This window comes from Pan paniscus, chromosome 13, assembly GCF_029289425.2.
Source record: "Pan paniscus chromosome 13, NHGRI_mPanPan1-v2.0_pri, whole genome shotgun sequence".
In the NCBI taxonomy this organism is placed as follows: domain Eukaryota; kingdom Metazoa; phylum Chordata; class Mammalia; order Primates; family Hominidae; genus Pan; species Pan paniscus.
This window is the reverse complement of record NC_073262.2, coordinates 38925674-38946185: the sequence shown is the minus strand read 5'-3', so window position 1 is coordinate 38946185 and position 20512 is coordinate 38925674. Positions and strand designations below refer to the sequence as shown.

The following is a 20512-nucleotide window of genomic DNA, read 5'->3' as shown; positions in this document are numbered from 1 at the left end:
CTCAAGCGTGACGCCGCGCTCCTACTTCCGGGGCGGCTGGTTCTTCCCGTCCTCCCCACCCCGGGGACACGCTTCTAGTAGGCCAAACTCCCAGGTGACCCCCGCAAGAAACGCGGTCCGGAGAGGGTCTGGCCCCACTGCTGGGGCAAGGGCTCTAGGCGCCCGGACCCCACGCCCGCAGCCTGCGTAGAACGTGCCGACAAGGACCTGGAGGGCCCCACTCCCCCTCCTCCCTCCCTCGGCGCAGCCCGGCCCAGGGGTCTGTCCTCCCAGGCCCGGGAAAGGAGGAAACCCACTTCCGCCGCGTCCATGATCTCCCGCGGCTTCTCCTGACTCTTGCGGCTGGCGCTGGCGCTGGGCATCGGGACACGGAACTGGGCAGTGGACACCACCCTCCCTCGCAGGCTTCCGTAAGGCAGGCCAAAGGGGCTTCTCCCTCCCTCCCAGTCTCCGCCCTCCCGACCCTCGGGTCTCAGCACACGCGCTCGGACTCCGCGTGGAGGGGCGGCTCCAGAAAGATCGCGAGAGCTGCGGCTATCTCGAGATCCCGGAGCGCTGGCGGCCGCGCGCAGGGTCTCCTCCCACTCTTGCCCCGCCCCTCCGGGAGTTTTCCCGGAGTTGGAGGGAATTCCCGGGAATTCGCGGTAGTTTCGCTGGATTGGCTCTGGGGGCGGGGGCGGGGTTACCAGGTGGCTGGCTGTAGACCTGGGCGAATGCCAGCTCTCTTCAGCTTCGTCCCAACTGCGACTTCTGCTCCATTCTTCTAACAGCCCTTTCAACTCCGCTCGGCTGTAACCGCAGACTCGTCACTAAAACACCCACCTAAGCGCGGGCCTTGGTTTCTCCTCTCTTGGACTTTCCCGCCTTCTCTCTTCCCCTGGGCGACGTAGCTGCTTGGGGACGGAGGAGGCCTCTTCGCAATCCATTGCCCTGCTTGTTGGGACAGAGGAGTGCAGTTGGCTTGCCAAGGCAGCATGGGTTACCAGTCCCTGTGTAAGTGAGGTGTAAATACAGTGGCAACGACAACAAGAAACGCATACAATTGCATTGATTGCCTGGATCTGTTGCAGTGTTAGGGACAGTGCATAGTGTTGGTTGCCCAATGGGCGAATATCCCCAAGTTAGGCTTTTTTAAAAAACTGATTTTTAAAAAAAGCTATCATTCATGAGTTTTGAATCGAAATTGAAAATAATTTGGAGATTTGGTTTAATACTGTTTCCCCTGCCAGAGTTTGCACTCCGTCGTTTCAACTGACTTGGTAGTGTCTTAGTCTGGCACAAAGTGTTAAGGGGTGCACATAGATCCCAGCGCAAGTGAAAGGCTGTCTCTGGAGGCTCCCCCATGGAGTAGTGAGAAGACAGCCATGGTCCTTGCTTGCCTGTAGCTTTCCTTCTAATTGCAGGTGGTATGAAATTTTATTCCCTATTTAATTGATCAAAGATTATTTACAAACATCTACTTTGTGCCAGGCATTCTATCAGGTGCTGGCAAAAAAAAGATAAGTCCTAGTTCCTGTTCTTAATATTACACAGGTACCTAGGCTGATAGATGCGCCATCTTGATACATGCTTCCATTATTACAGAGTCAGGAAGAGAATTTAGCTCTTAAAATGGCTGCCTGGAAGTGACACATTTCACATTCTCCTAGTTTATTGGCGAGAACAAGTCACATCGTCATTCCTGAGTTCATGGGGGCAGGAGAATTTACTCATTCCTTGGGGAGCAACACTGAATATTCATGATCAGTATCACATTCCGTTAAAAAAGGCATCCCATTATACTCATGGGATTCGAATACAGAAGGGGGTCTGTGAAGTTGCTTCATCTTGGAATTTTTTTTAAAACTTGGATTGCCTCAATCAGGTATAGTCCTAATGTATGGACTGGTTATCAGAAATCTGAATACAAATCCCATCTATTATCCCTTTGCTAGGGTAGCGATCTTACCTTTCCATCTGTCCATGAGGCCTGTCCATGTACTTCTTTCTTACTTTGGCCCCGTTGCCTTGATAAAAGTATTCTTATTTAGTCCTGGAATAAGACTGTAAATATATATTCTTGTTTCTGGCCTCCTTTCCTGATAGTGATAGAAAAGAAGCATTTGCCAGATCAGTGGCCACATGTCATATGCCTGAGGTCTTAAGAATCTGCTGTAGTAAAGATACCACAGCTGCAACTGAGGCTGTGACTTGATTGAACTTGCAGTAGTCTACTGTCAAGTTCCTGAATTTGTCTGGTTTTTGCTGGAGCCACACCGGTGACAATAGGAATGTGATGGAGACTACCAACCATCAGGTCTTTAAGGGTTGCACTGATCTCCACTATTCCCCTTGGGGACATGTTATTGTTTATGATTTCCTATCCTAGTTGGGGGCTGGGAAAGTGACTTTTAGAGATTTCCTCTTAGCTTTATCCGGTATGGTAGCCTATTCCACAGACCAAAGAATAGGGGAACAGCTCTGCCATAGTGCTCTGGCTGCTTTGCAGGATCCACATAAGCCATGTAGGCAAGGGCGGGAACTGCAGCTAACCTGAATCTTGGAAAAACATCTTGTGATCCTGCTGGAACATGAGAGGGTGGAAGGCCATCTCCCACTCACTTCCCTGTCTCCCTGAGAGGCTGTTATGGGATGGTTTCTTACTACCTCCTAGATTCTGATGAGGTGTGGGACTTCTTGCCCCCTTCCCTCAAGGGAAATGCAGAATACAAAAATGTGTATAATATCTTACTGCTTAACTGGAGTCTAGAAGTGGCTGTTAAGCAACAGAGTGTCCCACTACTCATGTTGCAGTCATTTGGTGCCTTTTGTTTCAGTGATGTCCTTAATGGGACAAGAATCACAGGGACCTGGCAACTTTGGCTTATTCTTCTTTCTCTCTCTTTTTTTTTTAATTTAATTTTTGTTTTTTTGAGACAGAGTGTCCCTTTGTCTCCCAGGCTGGTGTGAAGTGTCATGATCTTGGCTCACTGCAACCTCCACCTCCCAAGTTCAAGTGATTCTCCTGCCTCAGCCTCCCGAGTAGCTGGGATTACAGGTGCCCGCCACCATGCCTGGCTAATTTTTGTATTTTTAGTAGGCATGGTTTCACCATGTTGGCCAGGCTGGTCTCAAACTCCTGACCTCAGGTGATCCGCCTGCCTTAGCCTCTCAAAGTGCTGGGATTATAGTCGTGAACCACCGCACCTGGCCTTTTTTTTTTTTTTTGAGGCAGGGTCCCACTCCGTTGCCCAGGTTGGAATGCAGTGGTGCGATCAAGGCTCATTGCAGCCCCGACCTCCCGGGCTCAAGGGGTCCTCCCACCTCAGCCTTTGGAGTAGCTGAGACTACGGGTGTGCACCACCATGCTCAGCTAATTTTTGTATTTTTTGTAGAGATGGGGATTCACCATGTTGTCCAGGCTGGGGGCTTATTCTTGTTTTCACTGTCTATGTAAGTAATAAACCATCTAAATCTAAAAGCAGCATGTTACAGCTTTACTGATGGAATCATTCAGGCCTTGACGTTTCCTTACTTGTCCTGTGTGTTCCTGTCTTGACAGCAATCAGCGTCGGACTCTGCCAATTTCCAATACAATATCCATCCCAAACTATACATTTAGGGAGCTGGAAAATGACTTTTGGGTAGGTCCATGGACCTAGTTGTTGCTGTTAAGAGGGTTGAAGTGCCATTGTGGTTCTTTTATTTCTTTATTTTTTTCAAGACTGGGTTATGAGACTAGCTAATTTTTTTGTTTTTTAGTAGACATGGGGTTTCCCCATGTTGCCCAGGCTGATCTCGAACTCTGGGTCTCAAGTGATCCATCTGCCTAGGCTTCCCAAAATGCTGGGATTACAGGTGTGAGCCATTGCGCCCAGCCACCACTTTGATTCTTGGTCCTTTGTATGTGGTTCTTTTCCCCCTGGAAAAGAAAGAAGCTCACAGGACATCTGCTAAGTAGACTACATGGGTCCTTCTTTGTTCCTAATGCTCAGGAATTTCATAATATTTATCAGCCTGTGGGTTTAAATTCATCATTGTGCTGGACATTGGGCCATTCCATCTGGAAGCTCGTTAGTTCTGGGGCATTTTCTTGAAAAAAGTCTTTGATGATTCTCTACCTTCCATTTCTTCTCTTCTCTGTTTCCTGAATTCTTATTAAGTATTGGACTTTCTGAGCTGGTCTAATTTCCTTATAATTTCTCTCCATTTTTCCATCTTACTGCATTTTGATATGCTTTTGGGAGATTTTTTAACTTTATCATATAGTCTTTAAATTGCGTTTTTCCCATTATTGCCATCATTTAATAATTTCCTAAAGCACTCTTTTTGTTATTTGAATGGTCCTTTAAAAGAATAGAATCCTGATCTTTTAAAATGTATATAATATCTTCTCATCTTACTGAGCATATTAATAAAGTGATTTTTTGGGGAATTTTTAAAAGCGTTCTCTCTACATAACCCTTTCTTACAAGTTGCTTTTCTATTTGTTTATTTTTGGCCTCTGTCTTCCATGTTAGAGACCTACCTCAGGTGTTCAGTGAATCCTTGATTGTCTGCTTATGTTAAAAATGGGGACTAGGCCCGGTGCGGTGGCTCACGCCTGTAATCCCAGCACTTTGGGAGGCCGAGACGGGCAGATCATGAGGTCAAGAGATCGAGACCATCCTGACTAACACTGTGAAACCCTGTCTCTACTAAAAATACAAAAAATTAGCCAGGTGTGGCGGCAGGCGCCTGTAGTCCCAGCTACTTGGGAGGCTGAGACAGGAGAATGGCATGAACCCGGGAGGTGGAGCTTGCAGTGAGCCGAGATTGCGCCACTGCACTCCAACCTGGGTGACAGAGTGAGACTCTGTCTCAAAAAAAAAAAAAAAAAAAAGGGGGAGACTAAAAAGCTGATTAGAAGCTCTCTGAGCACTTCCATGGGGTTTGTCCATTGTGGATTTTACTGCATGATGGTCTGGTTGGGCCATTTGATGGGTGTCAGTATCTTTAGATCTTTCCCTTTGGCTAGTCAGATTGTTCAGGGAGAAAGCTCTTCTGATCTGCTGCATGAAGAATAAAGGTCTGACTGCTAGTGTTCTGGGAATATCTGGCATCCCACATGTATTTGGTCACCGAATTCCCCTAGTTGGGTACAGTACCCAGTTCCTGAAGTCAAAGACCCACCTTTTACCTTCTCTACAGAATCCATCATGTCAGGGTAGGAGAGGACTCTTGCCAAAAGAGTAGAGTATGGAGGGCTGCAGGGATCAGACTTCTCGTGTAACTTTCCCCAAATTGTCATTATCATTCCCACTCCCCATCTCCGTTTCCAGAGGTATTTGGTGCTGCTTGTCTTGAGTCTTTTGTGATTTCTGTGGTATGAGTGAGGTCACTTCTCAGCTTTCTTGACTGCTCCCTTAGGATTCAGCTTTTCATATCTGCTAAGTAGGTTGCCACTGGCCCACCTGCTGCTTTTTGGCTTCCTGCATTTTTGGGGGGATTGTCTCCTCTCCTGTTCTCCCATCCTCTCGATTATAGTTTTTGTGGCATTAAGGGCAGGAGCAAGATTAGATCTGCCATCTTAGTGCAGAAGTCACTTTTCATGTTTTATAACCTCAGTGTATACAAAGTTTCTGGTTGATGACTGTAGTTACCAAAATTTATACCAATGCTTATACTTTTTTTTTCTTTTTTTTTTTTTGAGACAGAGTCTCACTGTGTCTCAGCTGGAGTGGAGTGCAGTGGCACGATCTTGGCTCACTGCAGCCTCCGTCTCCTGGGTTCAAGAGATTCTCCTGCCTCAGCCTCCCAAGTAGCTGGGATTATAGATAAGCACCAGTATACCCAGCTAAGTTTTGTATTTTTAGTAGAGATGGGATCTCACCATGTTGGCCAGGCTGGTCTTGAACTCCTGACCTCAAATGATCCGCCTGCCTCAGCTGCCCAGAGTGCTGGGATTACAGGTGTGAACCACCACACCTGGTCCCAGTGCTCATACATTCTTTCGGCAAGTATTTATTGAGAGTCGACTATGTGTCAGGCATTAGTCTAGACATTTGGGATACATCAGAGAATAAAGTAGATAAAGGTCCCTGTTCCTGTGGATCTTATGTTTTAGAGGATGGAGGCAGATAATAAATAACAAAATAAGTAACAAATAAGTAAATTATGTAACGTGAGAAAATGAAAAAAAAATTGAGCAAGTTAAGAGAAACAGGAGTTCTGGGGAGGTGTGGTTGCAGTTTTAAATATGGTGGTCAGGGTAGGCTTCAGTGAGAAAGTGACATTCGAAGATTTGAAGGCACTGAGAGATGTGCCTGTGTACATATTTGGGGAAAGAGCATTCCAGGGAAGAGGACAACCAGTGTAAGGGCTTTAAGATGGGAGGAGCAAGGAGGCCAATGTTCTATACCTAGGGTAACATCTTTAAGCCCTCTGAAGTGTGTAGGATTCTTTATCCTGAATGACTCTAGTTTGCCAATCTTTTTAAAAAATTATGACAAAACACATAAAAATTATCTTTCTAACCTTTTAAAAGTATACAGTTCAGTAATGTTAACTATATTCACATTGTGTAATAAATCTCTAGAAATTGTTCATCTTGCAAAACTGAAATCCTGCACCCATGGAGTAAGTTTGGCATTTCCCCTCCCCCAAGTCATCGGCAACCAATATTTCACTTTCTAATATCATGATTTTTGACTATTTTAGATATCTCAGATAAGTGGAATCATATAGTATTTGTCCTGTTGTATATTGCCAAGCTTTTTGAGTTCTTGTATTGCAAATTCATTCTGGCTCCAGCCTTGCTGTCATGTTGAATTTAGCTATTACTTCTCTCACGCCTAGATGTAATTCAAATCTTAACACCCCTGTTTACCAGCTGAATCAGGTGGGATGCCTTTGGCTGCGAATAAGAGAAACCCTGACTCAGACTGTTTCAAACAGTAATGTATTGCTCATCCAGTAGGAAGTTGGGGAAAGAGGAGAGTCCAGGTTTGGTTGATCCGTGCATTCAGCAATGTCATCAAGGACCGAGCAGTTCTTTCCTTCTCGCTGCTCTGGAGACTTCACCCTGAGGTTGGTAGCAAGACAACTGCAGCAAGTTCAGGCATCACATTCAGTTGTGACAACATCAGGGAAGGAGACAGACCTCGTACTTTCCCATGCCTCTCCCTCAAATGTAGAAACCGTTCCTTAAAATTTCTGCAGCCAGCTTTCCTTCACACCTGATTGGCCAGAATTGGATCAACATGCTTGTGTTCAAACCAGTTACTGGTAAGGGAAATGGGATCAATAGGCAATCAGGCCTACCTCAGAATTTTGGGGGTGGGTTGGGAGTGTTGCCTCCACTGGAGCACATGTATACCTGGGAGAGGGGTGGACATCTAAATAAAACCAGATTCTGTTAGGATGGAGGAAGGATAAGAATGGATGCTGAGTAGATAGCCAGCTGTGTCCATTACATTAGCTGTGTGATCTGAAGAGAGTCATTTGACACCTTGGATCCTCAGTTTTGTCAAGAAAATAAGAGTCATGGTGTTTTCTCATGTAAGGATTAAAGTTCATGTCCTTTGTAGGGACATGGATGAAGCTGGAAACCATCATTCTCAGCAAACTATCGCAAGGACAAAAAAACCAAACACCGCATGTTCTCACTCATAGGTGGGAATTGAACAATGAGAACACATGGACACAGGAAGGGGAACATCACACACCAGGGCCTGTTGTGGGGTGGGGGGAGTGGGGAGGGATAGCATTAGGAGATATACCTAATGTTAAATGACGAGTTAATGGGTGCAGCACACCAACATGGCACATGTATACATATGTAACAAATCTGCATGTTGTGCACATGTACCCTAGAACTTAAAGTATAATAAAAATAAATAAATAAAAATAAAAGCAAAAAAAAATAATTGAAAGAGAAAACAGTCCATGACACCTACTTTTGCTGATTTCAGTGGTTTTCAAATTGTGGTCCCTGGACCAGCATGTCAACATCAGCATCACCTGGTGTTATGGGCTGAAGGTGTAGTCCCACCTCCACCTCCCCAATTCATATGTTGGAGTCCCCCAATATCTCAGAAGGTGACTGTGTTTGGAGATAGGGTCTTAAAAGAGGTAATTAAATTAGAATGAGGTAATTGGGGTAAGCCCTAATCCAGTATGACTGGTGTCTGTAGAAGAGGGAAATAGGACGCAGACACACACAGACAAGAGGGAAGGCTATGTGAAGACACAGGGAGAAGAGGGCCATTTACAAGCCAAGAAGAGAGGCCTCGGAAAAAAAAATCAACCCTGCCAACATCTTGATCTCAGACTTTTAGCCTCCGGAACTGTGAGAAAATAAATTTTGTTATTTAAAACCACCCAGTATACAGTACTTTGTTATGGCAGTCCAAGCAAATGAATATACCTGGGAACTTGTTAGAAATGTAAAGTCTCTGGCCCCATCCCAGACGTACTGAATCAGAAACTCTCAGGGTGAAGCCCAGCAAACTGTTTTAAAAGCCCAACAGGTGATTATTATGGGCAGGGCTGGCCTAGTTGTTAAGGATATAGGAACCTGTCTAGCCTGGGTTCACATCCTGACTCTACCACTTACTAGCTATGTGATTGGTGGGTAGTTTTAAAAACTTTTCTGTGTTTCAGCTTCCTTATCTGTAAAATGGGGATAATTCTAGTCCCTACCTCTTAGGTTGCTATGGTAATAAATAGGTCCATCTAGATAGAATTTAGAACAGTACCTGATGCGTAGTTAATGCTCAACAAGGGTGAGCTACTGTTGAGATACATAACATGTAAATGTTGAATCTGCATCTCACTTGAAATGGTTGGGTTTGGAGAAACGGATAGTCAAGCTTATTGGAATTATTGTTAAAGTGAGGACCTGAGAACTCCCTTAACTCCCTTGAGTGAAGTTGAATACTCTACCTGTTTTGGCGGCTTGACACTCTTTTTTCTTACTTCCTGGTTTATGATTGTGATGTGGGAAATATAAATTGTGCCAAGTTCTTTGGAGTTTATGCAAATAATACATGGCACACATTGTTATGTTGCTCTTCATTCCCTGTGAAGGCCTTTTGTCATCAACTTTATATCCTGTTCCCATGAGAACTTTACCTTTTTCTCCTCTTTGCATTCTGTTCTTGATGGATTGTCTAGTTTCTCACTTGGACAACTTATCCTCTTTCTCTGACAGCCTATTTAAAACCACCTTCTATTAAAAACAGTTTTCCATCAAGGCATCTAGATAGTCATTTCTCTTGTTTTTCATCTGCCTTTTATCTGAGGCGATGCCAATGGTTTTACAGTACGCAGCTGCCACTAGATACTAATGACATTTTCACTGGGCAAGTTGCATTTCCCAGCCTTGTTTCTGTATATTTGATTGTCTTTAGTATTTTATGTGAGTTGTAAACACACTGGGTAGAAACAACTCAATAAATGACAAACAGTAAAATGAATACTAAAAAGTTATAGTCTTATAAAATGAGAACGAGTGGGGCCCCTCTCCCAAATAGAAGTAAGCCAGGGACATCAGGATGTTATGAAAATGCTAAATGGCTGCTACTTTCCCTTAATATAGTCTTTCAGTCCCAAACTTGTTGTTTTTTGTAATTCTGCCCTGCAATATGCAATTCTCTTTCCTTCTACTCACCTTCTCAATCACTCTAGCAAACATAACCATTCATTTATCACCGAGGCCCAAAATCTTGGTGCCATTTCTTGTTGCTTTCTCTTCTCCCCACCATTCAAAAATCTATCAAAGTCTTTCTGCCTTTTCCTTTTTTAACATTATCCATCTCTAATGAATCTTAAAGACCATACTTTTTGTAATTGTGAACTGGAACATTCAAGGTAAATCATAATTCATTTGGTGAGATTATCTCCAGTCTTATTTTGTAAATCCATGTATGACTGCAGCCATATCCAGAAATTTTATAAAGGGTGTTAACCCCCAACCCCAATAAATTATAATGTAAAATACAAATATAAAGTATATCACACTTTAAAAAGAATTCTACATGTGCGAGGAGGTAGGGAAAAATCAAAATCTCAGCAATAGCAATTTCAGGACTCTCCTGGGGCTCTTGTCTGACTCTTCCTATTCATCACTCAGCCTCCTTTTTATGGTTTTCTGCTTTGCTCACTTTAACACAGTGCCCTTCAGTGTTCACTACAAGCTCACCATTGTCACTATCAGGGAGTATGTGGTTTTATCATCTACCTTTTAAGGAAAAGTTTTTACTTTTAGAAAGGCACCTTACTGATAATTATTTTCTCCAACCTAATGTCTTTTTTTCTATTTTCATTTATGGTTCTGGTTGTATGTATGTATGTATGTATGTATGCATGTATGTATGTATGTTGAGAAGGAGTTTCACTCTGTCTTGCCCAGGCTGGAGTGCAGTGGCATGATCTAGGCTCACTGCAGCCTCTGCCTCCTGGGTTCAAGTGATTCTCCTGTTTTAGCCTCCTGAGTAGCTGGGACTACAGGTGTGTGCCCCTACTCCCGGCTAATTTTGTGTTTTTGGTAGAGATGGGGTGTCACCATGTTGGCCAGGCTGGTCTCAAACTCCTGACATCAAGTGATCCACCCGCCTTGGCCTCCCAAAGTGCTGGGATTACAGGCGTGAACCACCACGCTCGACCTCTCCATGTGATTTTTGACCTAAAGGAACTATTTTTAATATTCTGAAGAATAATCCTATTTAAGTCACATATAAACAAGTTGTGCTAAATTAAAAACATTTGGTTCCATTTACTTCTTCATTTTAGTAGGTAACTTTGTGATGCAAACTCGGATTGGTCTTCCTATTTGAGTCACTCAATCCAAACCTTGGTAGGAAAATCTGGTTCCTCTCTCTTCCCGTAGCTGTGGTGGATCGTGTTTCCAAAGATGGCTGCCACAATATCGCTCATCCCATATGTTCTTTTGCAATGTGACTGTGTCACTCCCTCATCAAGAAGTAGAGTCTAGATTCACTCCCTTTGAATCTAGACTGGCCTATGACCTATTTTGACCAATATAATATAATCTCCAAGGCTGAGCCTTAAGAAGTCTTCAGCTTCTGTCTTCATGTCTTAGAGTGTTCTTTCTTGGAACCATCTGCCAAGCTGTGAGGAAACTCCAGAGCCATATGACAAGACCTGATGGAGGATAACTGAGGACTTTGGCCAACAACCCCAGCTGAGCTCCCAGTTGGAATGTGAATGAGGCCATTTTGAGTGTTCCAGCCTATTGGAGCCCTAGCCAACACTCTACAAACTAGAACTGCCTGATTGACCCGCAGAATCATAAGAAATGTAAACTGCTGTTTTAAGCCAGTACATTGGGAGGTGGTTTGTTATGCAGCAATACCTGACTGAAACACTGGGGCTCCTTTGCTCAGCTTGGTTTTGAGGCCTTGCACCACGTTCACCTGCGCACCACGTTCACCTGCTCACCTCATCACCCTCAAACCTCTGCAGGGAAATACAACTTACTTTCTGGGTTTTCACAGTCATTTTAGCTCATGGACAAAGTGGTTCACTCATCAATGACTATGAAAGTGGCCAAATGATGATCACAATACTAATTAAGACTTTTTGAATGCTTATGATGTGCCAGGCACTGTTTTAAGTATAATATATTTATTTTTTACATTTAATACATTAAATTAAATACATTTAATACATTAAATTAAATACAAAATTAAAATACATTTAATTTTTAGAACAACTTTTTGGCTGAGAAAGACAGGATTCACTTCCAGTGCTTTCCAAAGCAGCATTCTCTTTGTCTTAAGTCAGGGAAGGCCTTCAAATTACTTTCATTAGAAGAAGATTTAAAGGAATGTTTCTGTTTAGGGTTTTTCAGTCTAAACAATTTTTAGAACAATTTTTTGAGCTAGGCACTATTATTATTTCCATTTTATGATAAAACAACTAAGGCACAGAGAGGCAAAATAACTTGTAAAACAGTAAGTGGGTTGAATCACCATCAGAACCCAAGCATCGGCCCCCAGAGCCACATGCTTAGCTACTGTGATGTCCTGCCTCCCGTAAATAATATCTCAAGCTTATTTTTATTTTTTTAAAAAACGTTTTTGAGTCAGGATCTTGCTTTGTCACACAAGCTGGAGTGCAGTGGTATGATCATGGATCTCTGTAAACTTGAACTCCTGGGCTCAAAAGATCCTCCTCCCTTGGCCTCCCAAAGTGCTGGGATTATACAGGTGAGCCACCATGCCTGGCCCTACTTGAGTTAAGAAAATCCTCTAAGGCTTTGATTGCCTCGTTCATTTATTCTAGGTTCCAGGCTGTGTCCCACGCTGGCAGTTACATTTAGAAAACTCTAATGTTAGAGAAGTCTGAATTAACTATTCCTACATTCACAGTTCAGGGTAGGATAGAGTGTTTGCTTGGTTTTCCCAGGTTTCTCATCCCTGTGTGGCCACCGCAGAGGGCAGCAGAGTGACAGGCTGAGGGTGCAGAGGGGGCAGAGAAGCAGAACTGATGGAGGGCCCAGGCAGGGCAGGGGTGGGCGGAGCTATTTGCACATCTCAGGCGTGAGAGCTAGGCGGGAGCTCAGCCCTAACTCTCACCAACCACCCACTGATGGAGAGGGCAGCTTCTTCCAATAGCAAGGGCTGTGGCTGCCAAAACTGTGCCATTTGACTTGAAGCGGAGGAAAGTCTCCTTGCTTGCTACGCAATTGCAATTGCAGCCTTAAGGCAAGCTCCCCACGGCCTTCAGATCCCTCCCAGGCAGACATCCTGGAGCTGTCACTGCAAAGCTTGTGATTTTGCTTCAAGCAGCCCTTGAAGTTCTCCTGCTTCCTATTTGCCTGATAACTGCCCCAAGGACTCTGAAGGAACATTTTAAAAGCTAATTATAAAATTTAGTAGGCCTGCATTCTTACATTGTATTAAGAGTGAGGCCTTTGAAGACAGCCCTGGGTCAGAGTTCCATCTCTGCTGCTTAATTGCTGTGTGGCTTTGGGAAAGCTGTTTTCTTCTCAGATTCTCAATGTTCTTGGCTGTAGAATGGGTTAGTGATATTTACCCTGTATGCTTGTTGTGAGCAATAAGTAATCCTATAGTCAAAACCCTTGGCCTCATATATACCAGGCAACCATCAGGGTAGCTATTAATTACAAACATAGAATATATTGTGGATCTATGAGACCATTAACATACCATGCAGTCTTAGCATGTAAGCAGCAAAGGGTAAAGCTGGTGTTTCATGCTCTGCTGTACAATGTTTGCAGAGGAAAAAAGACAATCACCCTGATCTATTTTAGAAAAATGCTATATTTTAATCGCTTCTCTTTTTACTTTCTTATTTTAGTTTTGTCCTTTAAATGCTTTGGAGCATTTAATAGCTCTTCTGCTTTCAACTTCTATAAATTCACAACTTCTATAAATTTAAAAAGTGTCTAAATCTTGATTAAATGCTCTTAATCTGAGGCTTATGGGTTTCCAGGGGTCTGTGAACTTTTTGAAATTGCATGCAACATTGTTTGTGTCTACACATATGTGCATTTTTGAGGGGAAATGATTCATAATTGTCAACAGACTCTCAAAGGATTCTGTGGTTGGACAAAAGATATAGAAGAGTCCTTGGAAAAAAAAAAAAAAAAAAAAAGAAGAGTCCTTGGACAAAAGACTGAAAAACCCTAAACAGAAACATTCTTTTAAATCTTCTTCTATGGAAAGTAATTTGAAGGCCTTCCCTGACTTAAAGTGGATGCTGCTTTGGAAAGCACTGGAAAAATGGATCCTGTCTTTCTTAGCCAAGGACTGGTCTCTTTTCTCCAATGTGTCCCTAACAGAGTGGTGAGGCTGGCTCTTCCCACCAGTACAGGTAATGTGGTAAAGATAGGACCATGTGGACGAAGAGGTATTACCTTCTCTAATTACAGCTAACAAAGACCTAGGCCTAACCTCAACTGCACCTTCTGTCTCTGGGAAGTCACTTATAGAGTAGACCTATAATTAGGATTTGGTACCTGAAACATAATTCTCAGGATGGTGAATCTCTAAATTATGTCCCCAGAGACATACCTGAGACAAAACCCTAAGGGCTGTTGGCTGTAAGAGGGTGTGTGTGGTATTCTACATTCAGTAGGGATTTATAAATGAGGATGATATCACTCAGAAGGGGCAGGTGTCCAAGAGGCCCTTTTGACTTCTGCAATGGGGCCTGACAGCCCCGTGAACTGAGCTCCATAATTTATGCCTCCGGCATAGAATCTGTGCAAAGCAGGAATGGCCGTATCAGCATTTGGGGATTTAAAGCAGCTTTTTTTTTTTTTTTTTTTTTTTTTTTTGAGATGAAGTTTTGCTCTTGTTGCCCAGGCTGGAGTGCAATGACACAATCTCAGCTCACTACTACCCCCACCTCCTGGGTTCAAGCGATTCTCCTGCCTCAGCCTCCTGAGTAGCTGGGATTACAGGCATGCGCCACCACGCCCAGCTAATTTTGTATTTTTAGTGGAGGCTGGTTTCTCCATGTTGGTCAGGCTGGTCTCAAACTCCCAACTTCAGGTGATCCACCCTCTTCGGCCTCCCAAAGTGCTGGGATTACAGGCGTGAGCCACCGTGCCTGACTAAAGCAGCTTTTTTTATCCACAGACCTCTTTCCCAAATTGTAAGGAGGATTCAGCTCATTGATTTCACTTTATTTTAAAAGAAAATAATTATTGATGTGTAAAGTAAATGAAAACACAGTCAAGTGGGAGTGTAATTGAAAGTAATTTAAGAGTTCAATGGTTGATGACTATTTTTCAATTATGATATCTCTTTATTAATAGGAAATTCATAAATTAAGGAGTATGCAATATAATCATTGTGGAATATATTAGGGAAACATTTTTGATCCACGCAAGTAAATTGAGATAGACTGGGTGCACCTGTTCCTAGTCATGCCCAGGGAATATGTGAAACTCTGGCTCAGGATGAACGTCTGTTGGTGTCAGCACAACAATAATGAAACAAAGTTGGCAGTAGGGTGGGGAAGTGTTTGGTGGGCGGGAGCCACCATCTGCAGCCAGCTCCCAGCACGGCTGTGTGTTCGGATACCCATCAACCAGGAAAGGGAGTCTAAGGCCTCCAGATGATTTTCCCCTTTCACAAAACTGTTGTAAAATGAAATACAAATCCTTCCTGAATGTTCCTAGCTTTTCTTCCTTTCGGAAGTTTTCAGTCAATGGGAAACAAAGCCTTATTCAAAGGATTAAAGCCATAGTCATTCTATTGTTTGGGGCTTCAATAATGTGGCTTTCCTTCCACAGACAGAATTTTCAATTCACAAATCATCTGAAAAACAGGAAATTTTGGAGAAACATGCTTATGATAACAAACAAGGGATCTATCGTGTGGTATAGAAGTTTACACAAAGAGGCATCCGATTTTAAGTTTTTTTTTTTTTTTTTTTTACCGTTCTGGGCTTCTGGCTGCATTCTAGGAAGATCATTCCTTAAAAGAAATAGCCATATGGCTTATAAGGTAAGACTACTCAGTTCCCACCCCAACCCCCAGAAGAGAATGGAGGAAGGGAAGCAGACTCTGGCTATATTTTTATGGCTGCACTCCAGGCAGTACTGCAGAGGCAACAGGCAGGCTCTGAAATGCCTTCTTCCCCCTGCTATCCTCAGGCCTATGTTTCTCTCTTACTCCACCCAAGTCCTGGGCCCTTACATGGCAGAGGGAGGGAGAAGGGCCAGCAACATTGGTTAACAGGAATAGAGAATGTTCGAGGAAGGCAGTGGCAGGCAATAGCCATAGAGTCACAGAAGGTTAAAGAGGTTGTGGAAACAGTCATTTGTTTTTCAAGCAGTTCTGGTGGGGTTTGAGAAAGCAGCAGCACTCAACTGTGAGCAGACAAACTCACTTTGGAAACCTATGCAGCCACTTCTAAGTAAACTACCAAGAGAATTATTATTTTATTTAGGTTCCTCATTTCAGTGACAATCTTTTAATCCTTTGAACTGTATGCTGAAAAGGACATTATAGATCCTCCTGAAAGATAATTTTTAGTGTCCACGGTTCCCTCAATATGATGATTTTTTTCCTTGGTCCCTATCTTTCACCACTCCCTTTACCTTTTATCCATGCTTTTCCCTGATTGAAGGAAGACAGAGTCTATTTGCTTCCTAGCATCTTCTTCTATGGCTCTTGCTACTGAAAGTGTGATCTAGATTCCAGCAGCAGAACAGCAGCATTTTGCTTATGAGAAGTGCAGAATCTCAGGCACCATCCTATGACTACTGAATCAGAATCAGCATTTTAACAAGATCCTTGGCGATTTGCATGCATGTTAGTTTGGGAAGGGCAGATCTGTACAGATCAGCCCTATAGGCCTGACTCATAACCCACACTCCCCAAAACCTGCAAGATCGTACATTTCTGGCCCTGTATACTTCTCCAGTCTCATCCCATGTCACTCTACCTCTCATTCACTAGTTCCAGCCCCACTAGTCTTTCTCGTTCTGGCCTCCAAGCCTTTGTACTTGCTGTTCTCTCTGCCTGGAGTGCTCTTGTCCCATCTAGTATGGCTGACTCTTTTATTTCAGCTTAACTGTTACTTCTGGCTGGGAGCGGTGGCTCACACTTGCAATCCCAGCACTTTGGGAGGCCGAGGTGGGCAGATCACTTGAGCCCAGGAGTTTGAGACCAGCCTGGGCAACATGGCAAAACCCCATCTCTACAGAAAATACAAAAATTTGTCAGGTGTGGTGGCACACACCTGTGGTCCCAGCTGCTCAGGAGGCTTGAGCCTGGAAGGCTGAGGTTGCAGTGAGCCAAAATTGCACCACTGTACTCCAGCCTGGGCGACAGAGCGAGACCCTGTCTCAAAAAAAAAAAAAAAAAATTTACTTCCTTTGAGGATGCTTTCCTGACCCCTCTATATGAAGAACTACCTCCAACCCAGCTACTCTCTATTCCATTACCCTGTTTTATATTTTTATGGCACTTACTGTTATCTGAAGTAATTTTATTCATTCATTTTTGGGTCTATTTTATTCAGGATTGTGTGTCCAGTGTTCAGAAGAGTGCCTGGCACATCAAAAGTGCTGAGTTAATGTTTATTGGGTAAATGAATACAGTTTTGGGAATCATGAACATTGAGAACCTAGGCCCAGACAATTCTAAGGTAAAATATGTCACCCTCTGAACCAACCTGACAGCTTTCAGTTGATTGACCTAAGACCAGTGCTTTTGGGTGCCCGGATGAGCATATCAAAGCCTGGTCCCCTGAGCAGTTGCATCAATATCTCCTAGGAACTTGATAGAAAGGCAAATTCTTGGGCCTTACCACAGACCTACTGAATCAGAAATCTTGGCAATAGGGTTCACCATTCTATGTTTTAAGGAGCCTGCCAGGTAATTCTGATGCACTGCCCCACACAATACCAACATCTTACCAGTGTGGAGAACCCACAGTGTTCAAAGCTCTCTTACATATATCGCTGTTGTTCTGGACTTCATAAAAGCCCTGAGAATAGGCATGGCAGGTGTCATTATTTCCCCTTTACAGATGAAGAAATTGAGCCTTAGGAAATTATTCCATTTGTGTTGGTAATACTTGCTTTATCAGAATCACTTGGAACGCTTGTTAAAATTGCAGATACCTGGGCTCTACCCTAGACCTACTGAATCAGAATCATTGCGGCTGGGGCTCTGGAATCTAGATGAAAAAAAAGAAGCTCCTAGGACATTCTAAAGCTAAAAGTTTGAGAACCAATTGCAACAGGAAACAGTGGAATAGATATCAGAACTTATAGCTCCTCATTCCTAAGGCATGCTCTTAGAGAGTCTTGAGAAGAGTAAGTAATGATAAAGAATGATATTGATCTTTAGTATCTTTTAGTGAAAATAGTTAAAACAAACTGGCAGTAATTCTTTCACCTTTATTAGACCCTAACCCTACTTGCTACTGTTGTAAACCAGGGAGAATCAAACTCCATGACAATGGACTGTTTCTTTGTATATAATTTAGTTGTGTATAGAACCAACTAACTGGACATCAACTAAGGGGTGGCAGGTTTTCCTGATTAGTTTGTGATACAGGAATTTTTATTTATTATTAAAAAAATTTTTTTTTTGAGACAGAGCCTCACTCTGTTGCCCAGGCTGGAGTGCGATGGCACCATCTTGGCTCACTGCATCCTCACCCACTGGGGGCGATCTTCCCACCTCAGCCTCCTGAGTAGCTAGAACTATAGGAGTGCACCACCACACCCGGCTAATTTTTTTTTTTTTTTTTTTTTTTGAGATGGAGTCTCACTCTTGTCACCCAGGCTGCAGTGCAATGGTGCGATCTCGGCTCACTGCGACCTCTGCCTCCCGGGTTCAAGTGATTCTTCTGCCTCAGCCTCCCAAGTAGCTGGGATTACAGGTACGTGCCACCATGCCAGGCTAATTTTTGTATTTTTAGTAGAGATGAGATTTCACCATGTTGGCCAGGCTTGTCTCAAACTCCTGACCTCAGGTGATCCACCTGCCTCAGCCTCCCAAAGTGCTGGGATTATGGGTGCGAGCCACCATGCCCAGTCCTGGCTAATTTTTAAAAAACATTTTTTTGTAGAGACTGAGTCTTGCTACGTTGCCCAGGCTGGTCTCAAACTCCTGGGCTCAAGGGGTCCACTTGCCTTGGCCTCCCAAAGTGCTGGAATTACAGGCATGAGCCACTGTGCCCGGCCTAAAAACAGTAACTTTTAAAAATACTTCTCCAAATGGGCAAGTAACTCCCAAATCTCTTCTCCTGCCCCAGCTTCCCTGGCTCCAGGCCCATACATTGAACTGCATATGGAACAGTTCTCTTCTAGATGACCTGCGGGCATCTTCATCTTAGTATGTCCAAATTCATTACTTTCTTTCCCACCCCATCCATTCTTCTTCCTGGCTACACTCTATCAGCTAATGACTACATATATCACCCACTGTGTCATCTTAGCCAGGAATCCAGGCAGTTTCTGGATTCCTTCCATCCTGTCTCTGGATAGCTAACCAGTCATTTCATTGTACTCCTTAGATTGCTCTCAAATCACCACCCCTTCCTTCATCTCTACTCAACTCCAGTTCAAGCCCTCATCATCTCTTGCTTGGGTTGTCATGATGGCTTCCAAAATGGTCCCTTTGTCGGTGCTTCTAGTTGACCTCATTTCTCCTCTTCCTTCCTTTTGGCTCTATGCTTCAGTGCTGTCAAATTGCTTTCACTTTTTTAAAAAAGAGTTTTCCATTTTAATTTCTGAGACACATGACACATCTTTGTCAATGTTAGGTCTGGGAAAGTTTCTATTACCTTCACAAGGCAGAAAGGACCCTTCTCTCCAGCAGTGAAAAATTCAAAAGAAGAGAGCTTCAGGGAGTTCAGTTGCTACCCAGCAGAAGCTTCAATTTCTAACAAAACTGTGAAGTTTCAAATAATGAAGGGGAACTTCACCCCAAGATGGTACTCACTTAGGAACATTATTTTCCTTCAGCTTTCCCTTGAAATATTCAACAGCTTTTTTTTTTTTCGAGACAGGGTCTTGCTCTGTTGCCCAGGCTGGAGGGCAGTGGCATGATCTTGGCTCACTGCAACCTCTGCCTCCCAGGTTCAAGCGATTCTCCTGCCTCAGCCTCCCTAGTAGCTGGGACTACAGGCATGCACCACCACGCATGGCTAATTTTTGTATTTTTAGTAGAGACAGAGTTTCACCATGTTAGCCAGGCTGGTCTCGAACTCCTGACCTCAGGTGATCTGCCTGCCTGGGCCTCTCAAAGTGCTGGGATTACAGGCGTGAGCCACCGCGCCTGGCCTCAACAACTTTCTTCTCCCCATTAGGATTAACTCCATTTTGGGCTCTTTTTGAGGGAGGAGGCACTGCATTCTCACTCCCAGTCTAAAGCTGCTTTCCCTTCTCGGTGATGTTTCTGCTTCCATGCCTTTGTACATGCTGTGTCTGTTCTATTGATTTTCCTTTTCCCATCTCCTGTGTATGGCAAACTCCCACTTGTTTTTCATGATTCTGCTCAAGTGTTCTTTCCTGTATGAAGCCCAAGCTGTCCACTTGGAGAGACATCTGGCCAGCCCCCCGTTGTTCCAGCCATCCCCAGTTCAGGCACCAGACGTGGTGAAGAAGCCATCCTAGATGCCCAGCCCCAGCTACCATCTGATGCAACCACACTGCTCACCTCGAGTGAGAACTGCCTGCAGGAGCCTAGTATTATCCTCTCTCACAGAACCATGGCAGGGAATAATAAATTGTTGTTTGAAGCCACTCTGTTTTGTGGTGGTTTGTTAGGCGGCAATAGGAAACTAGAACACCATAGCTTTTTTTTTTTTTTTTTTTTTTTTAGAAAATAACTTGATATTCATAAGCACAGCTTTTTAAGCTGCTTTTATTATTTTTCCCTTTATACGAGTGCATTCTGCAACATAAGGAGATTTCTATCTCAGCCCTGAACAAGATTTATGATCTTGATCAAGTCTGTTTATAATAATGTCACAGAACTTTACTTGCTTCAATTCTAATATGAAGGATTGAACTAGTTAATCACTAAGGTCC

The 20512-nt window shown here is 43.6% G+C and overlaps 1 protein-coding gene and 1 long non-coding RNA gene across 2 annotated transcripts in view; one reads left to right on the top strand and one right to left on the bottom strand.

The window, feature by feature from the left end:
* The window catches only part of DARS1 (aspartyl-tRNA synthetase 1), a 79441-nt gene extending 78887 nt beyond the window's left edge, over positions 1-554 (bottom strand). Inside the window, exon 1 of the mRNA XM_003822817.5 lies at positions 297-554. Coding sequence (XP_003822865.1) covers positions 297-362 — 66 coding nt within the window. The 5' untranslated portion in view covers positions 363-554. The remainder of the gene's footprint in view (positions 1-296) is intronic.
* On the top strand, positions 277-20297 carry LOC129397254 (uncharacterized). Its single transcript, XR_008624483.1, has 3 exons — positions 277-410; positions 18235-18357; positions 19982-20297. It is a non-coding gene; the product is annotated as an uncharacterized LOC129397254 (long non-coding RNA).
* The last annotated feature ends 215 nt before the right edge of the window (positions 20298-20512 follow it).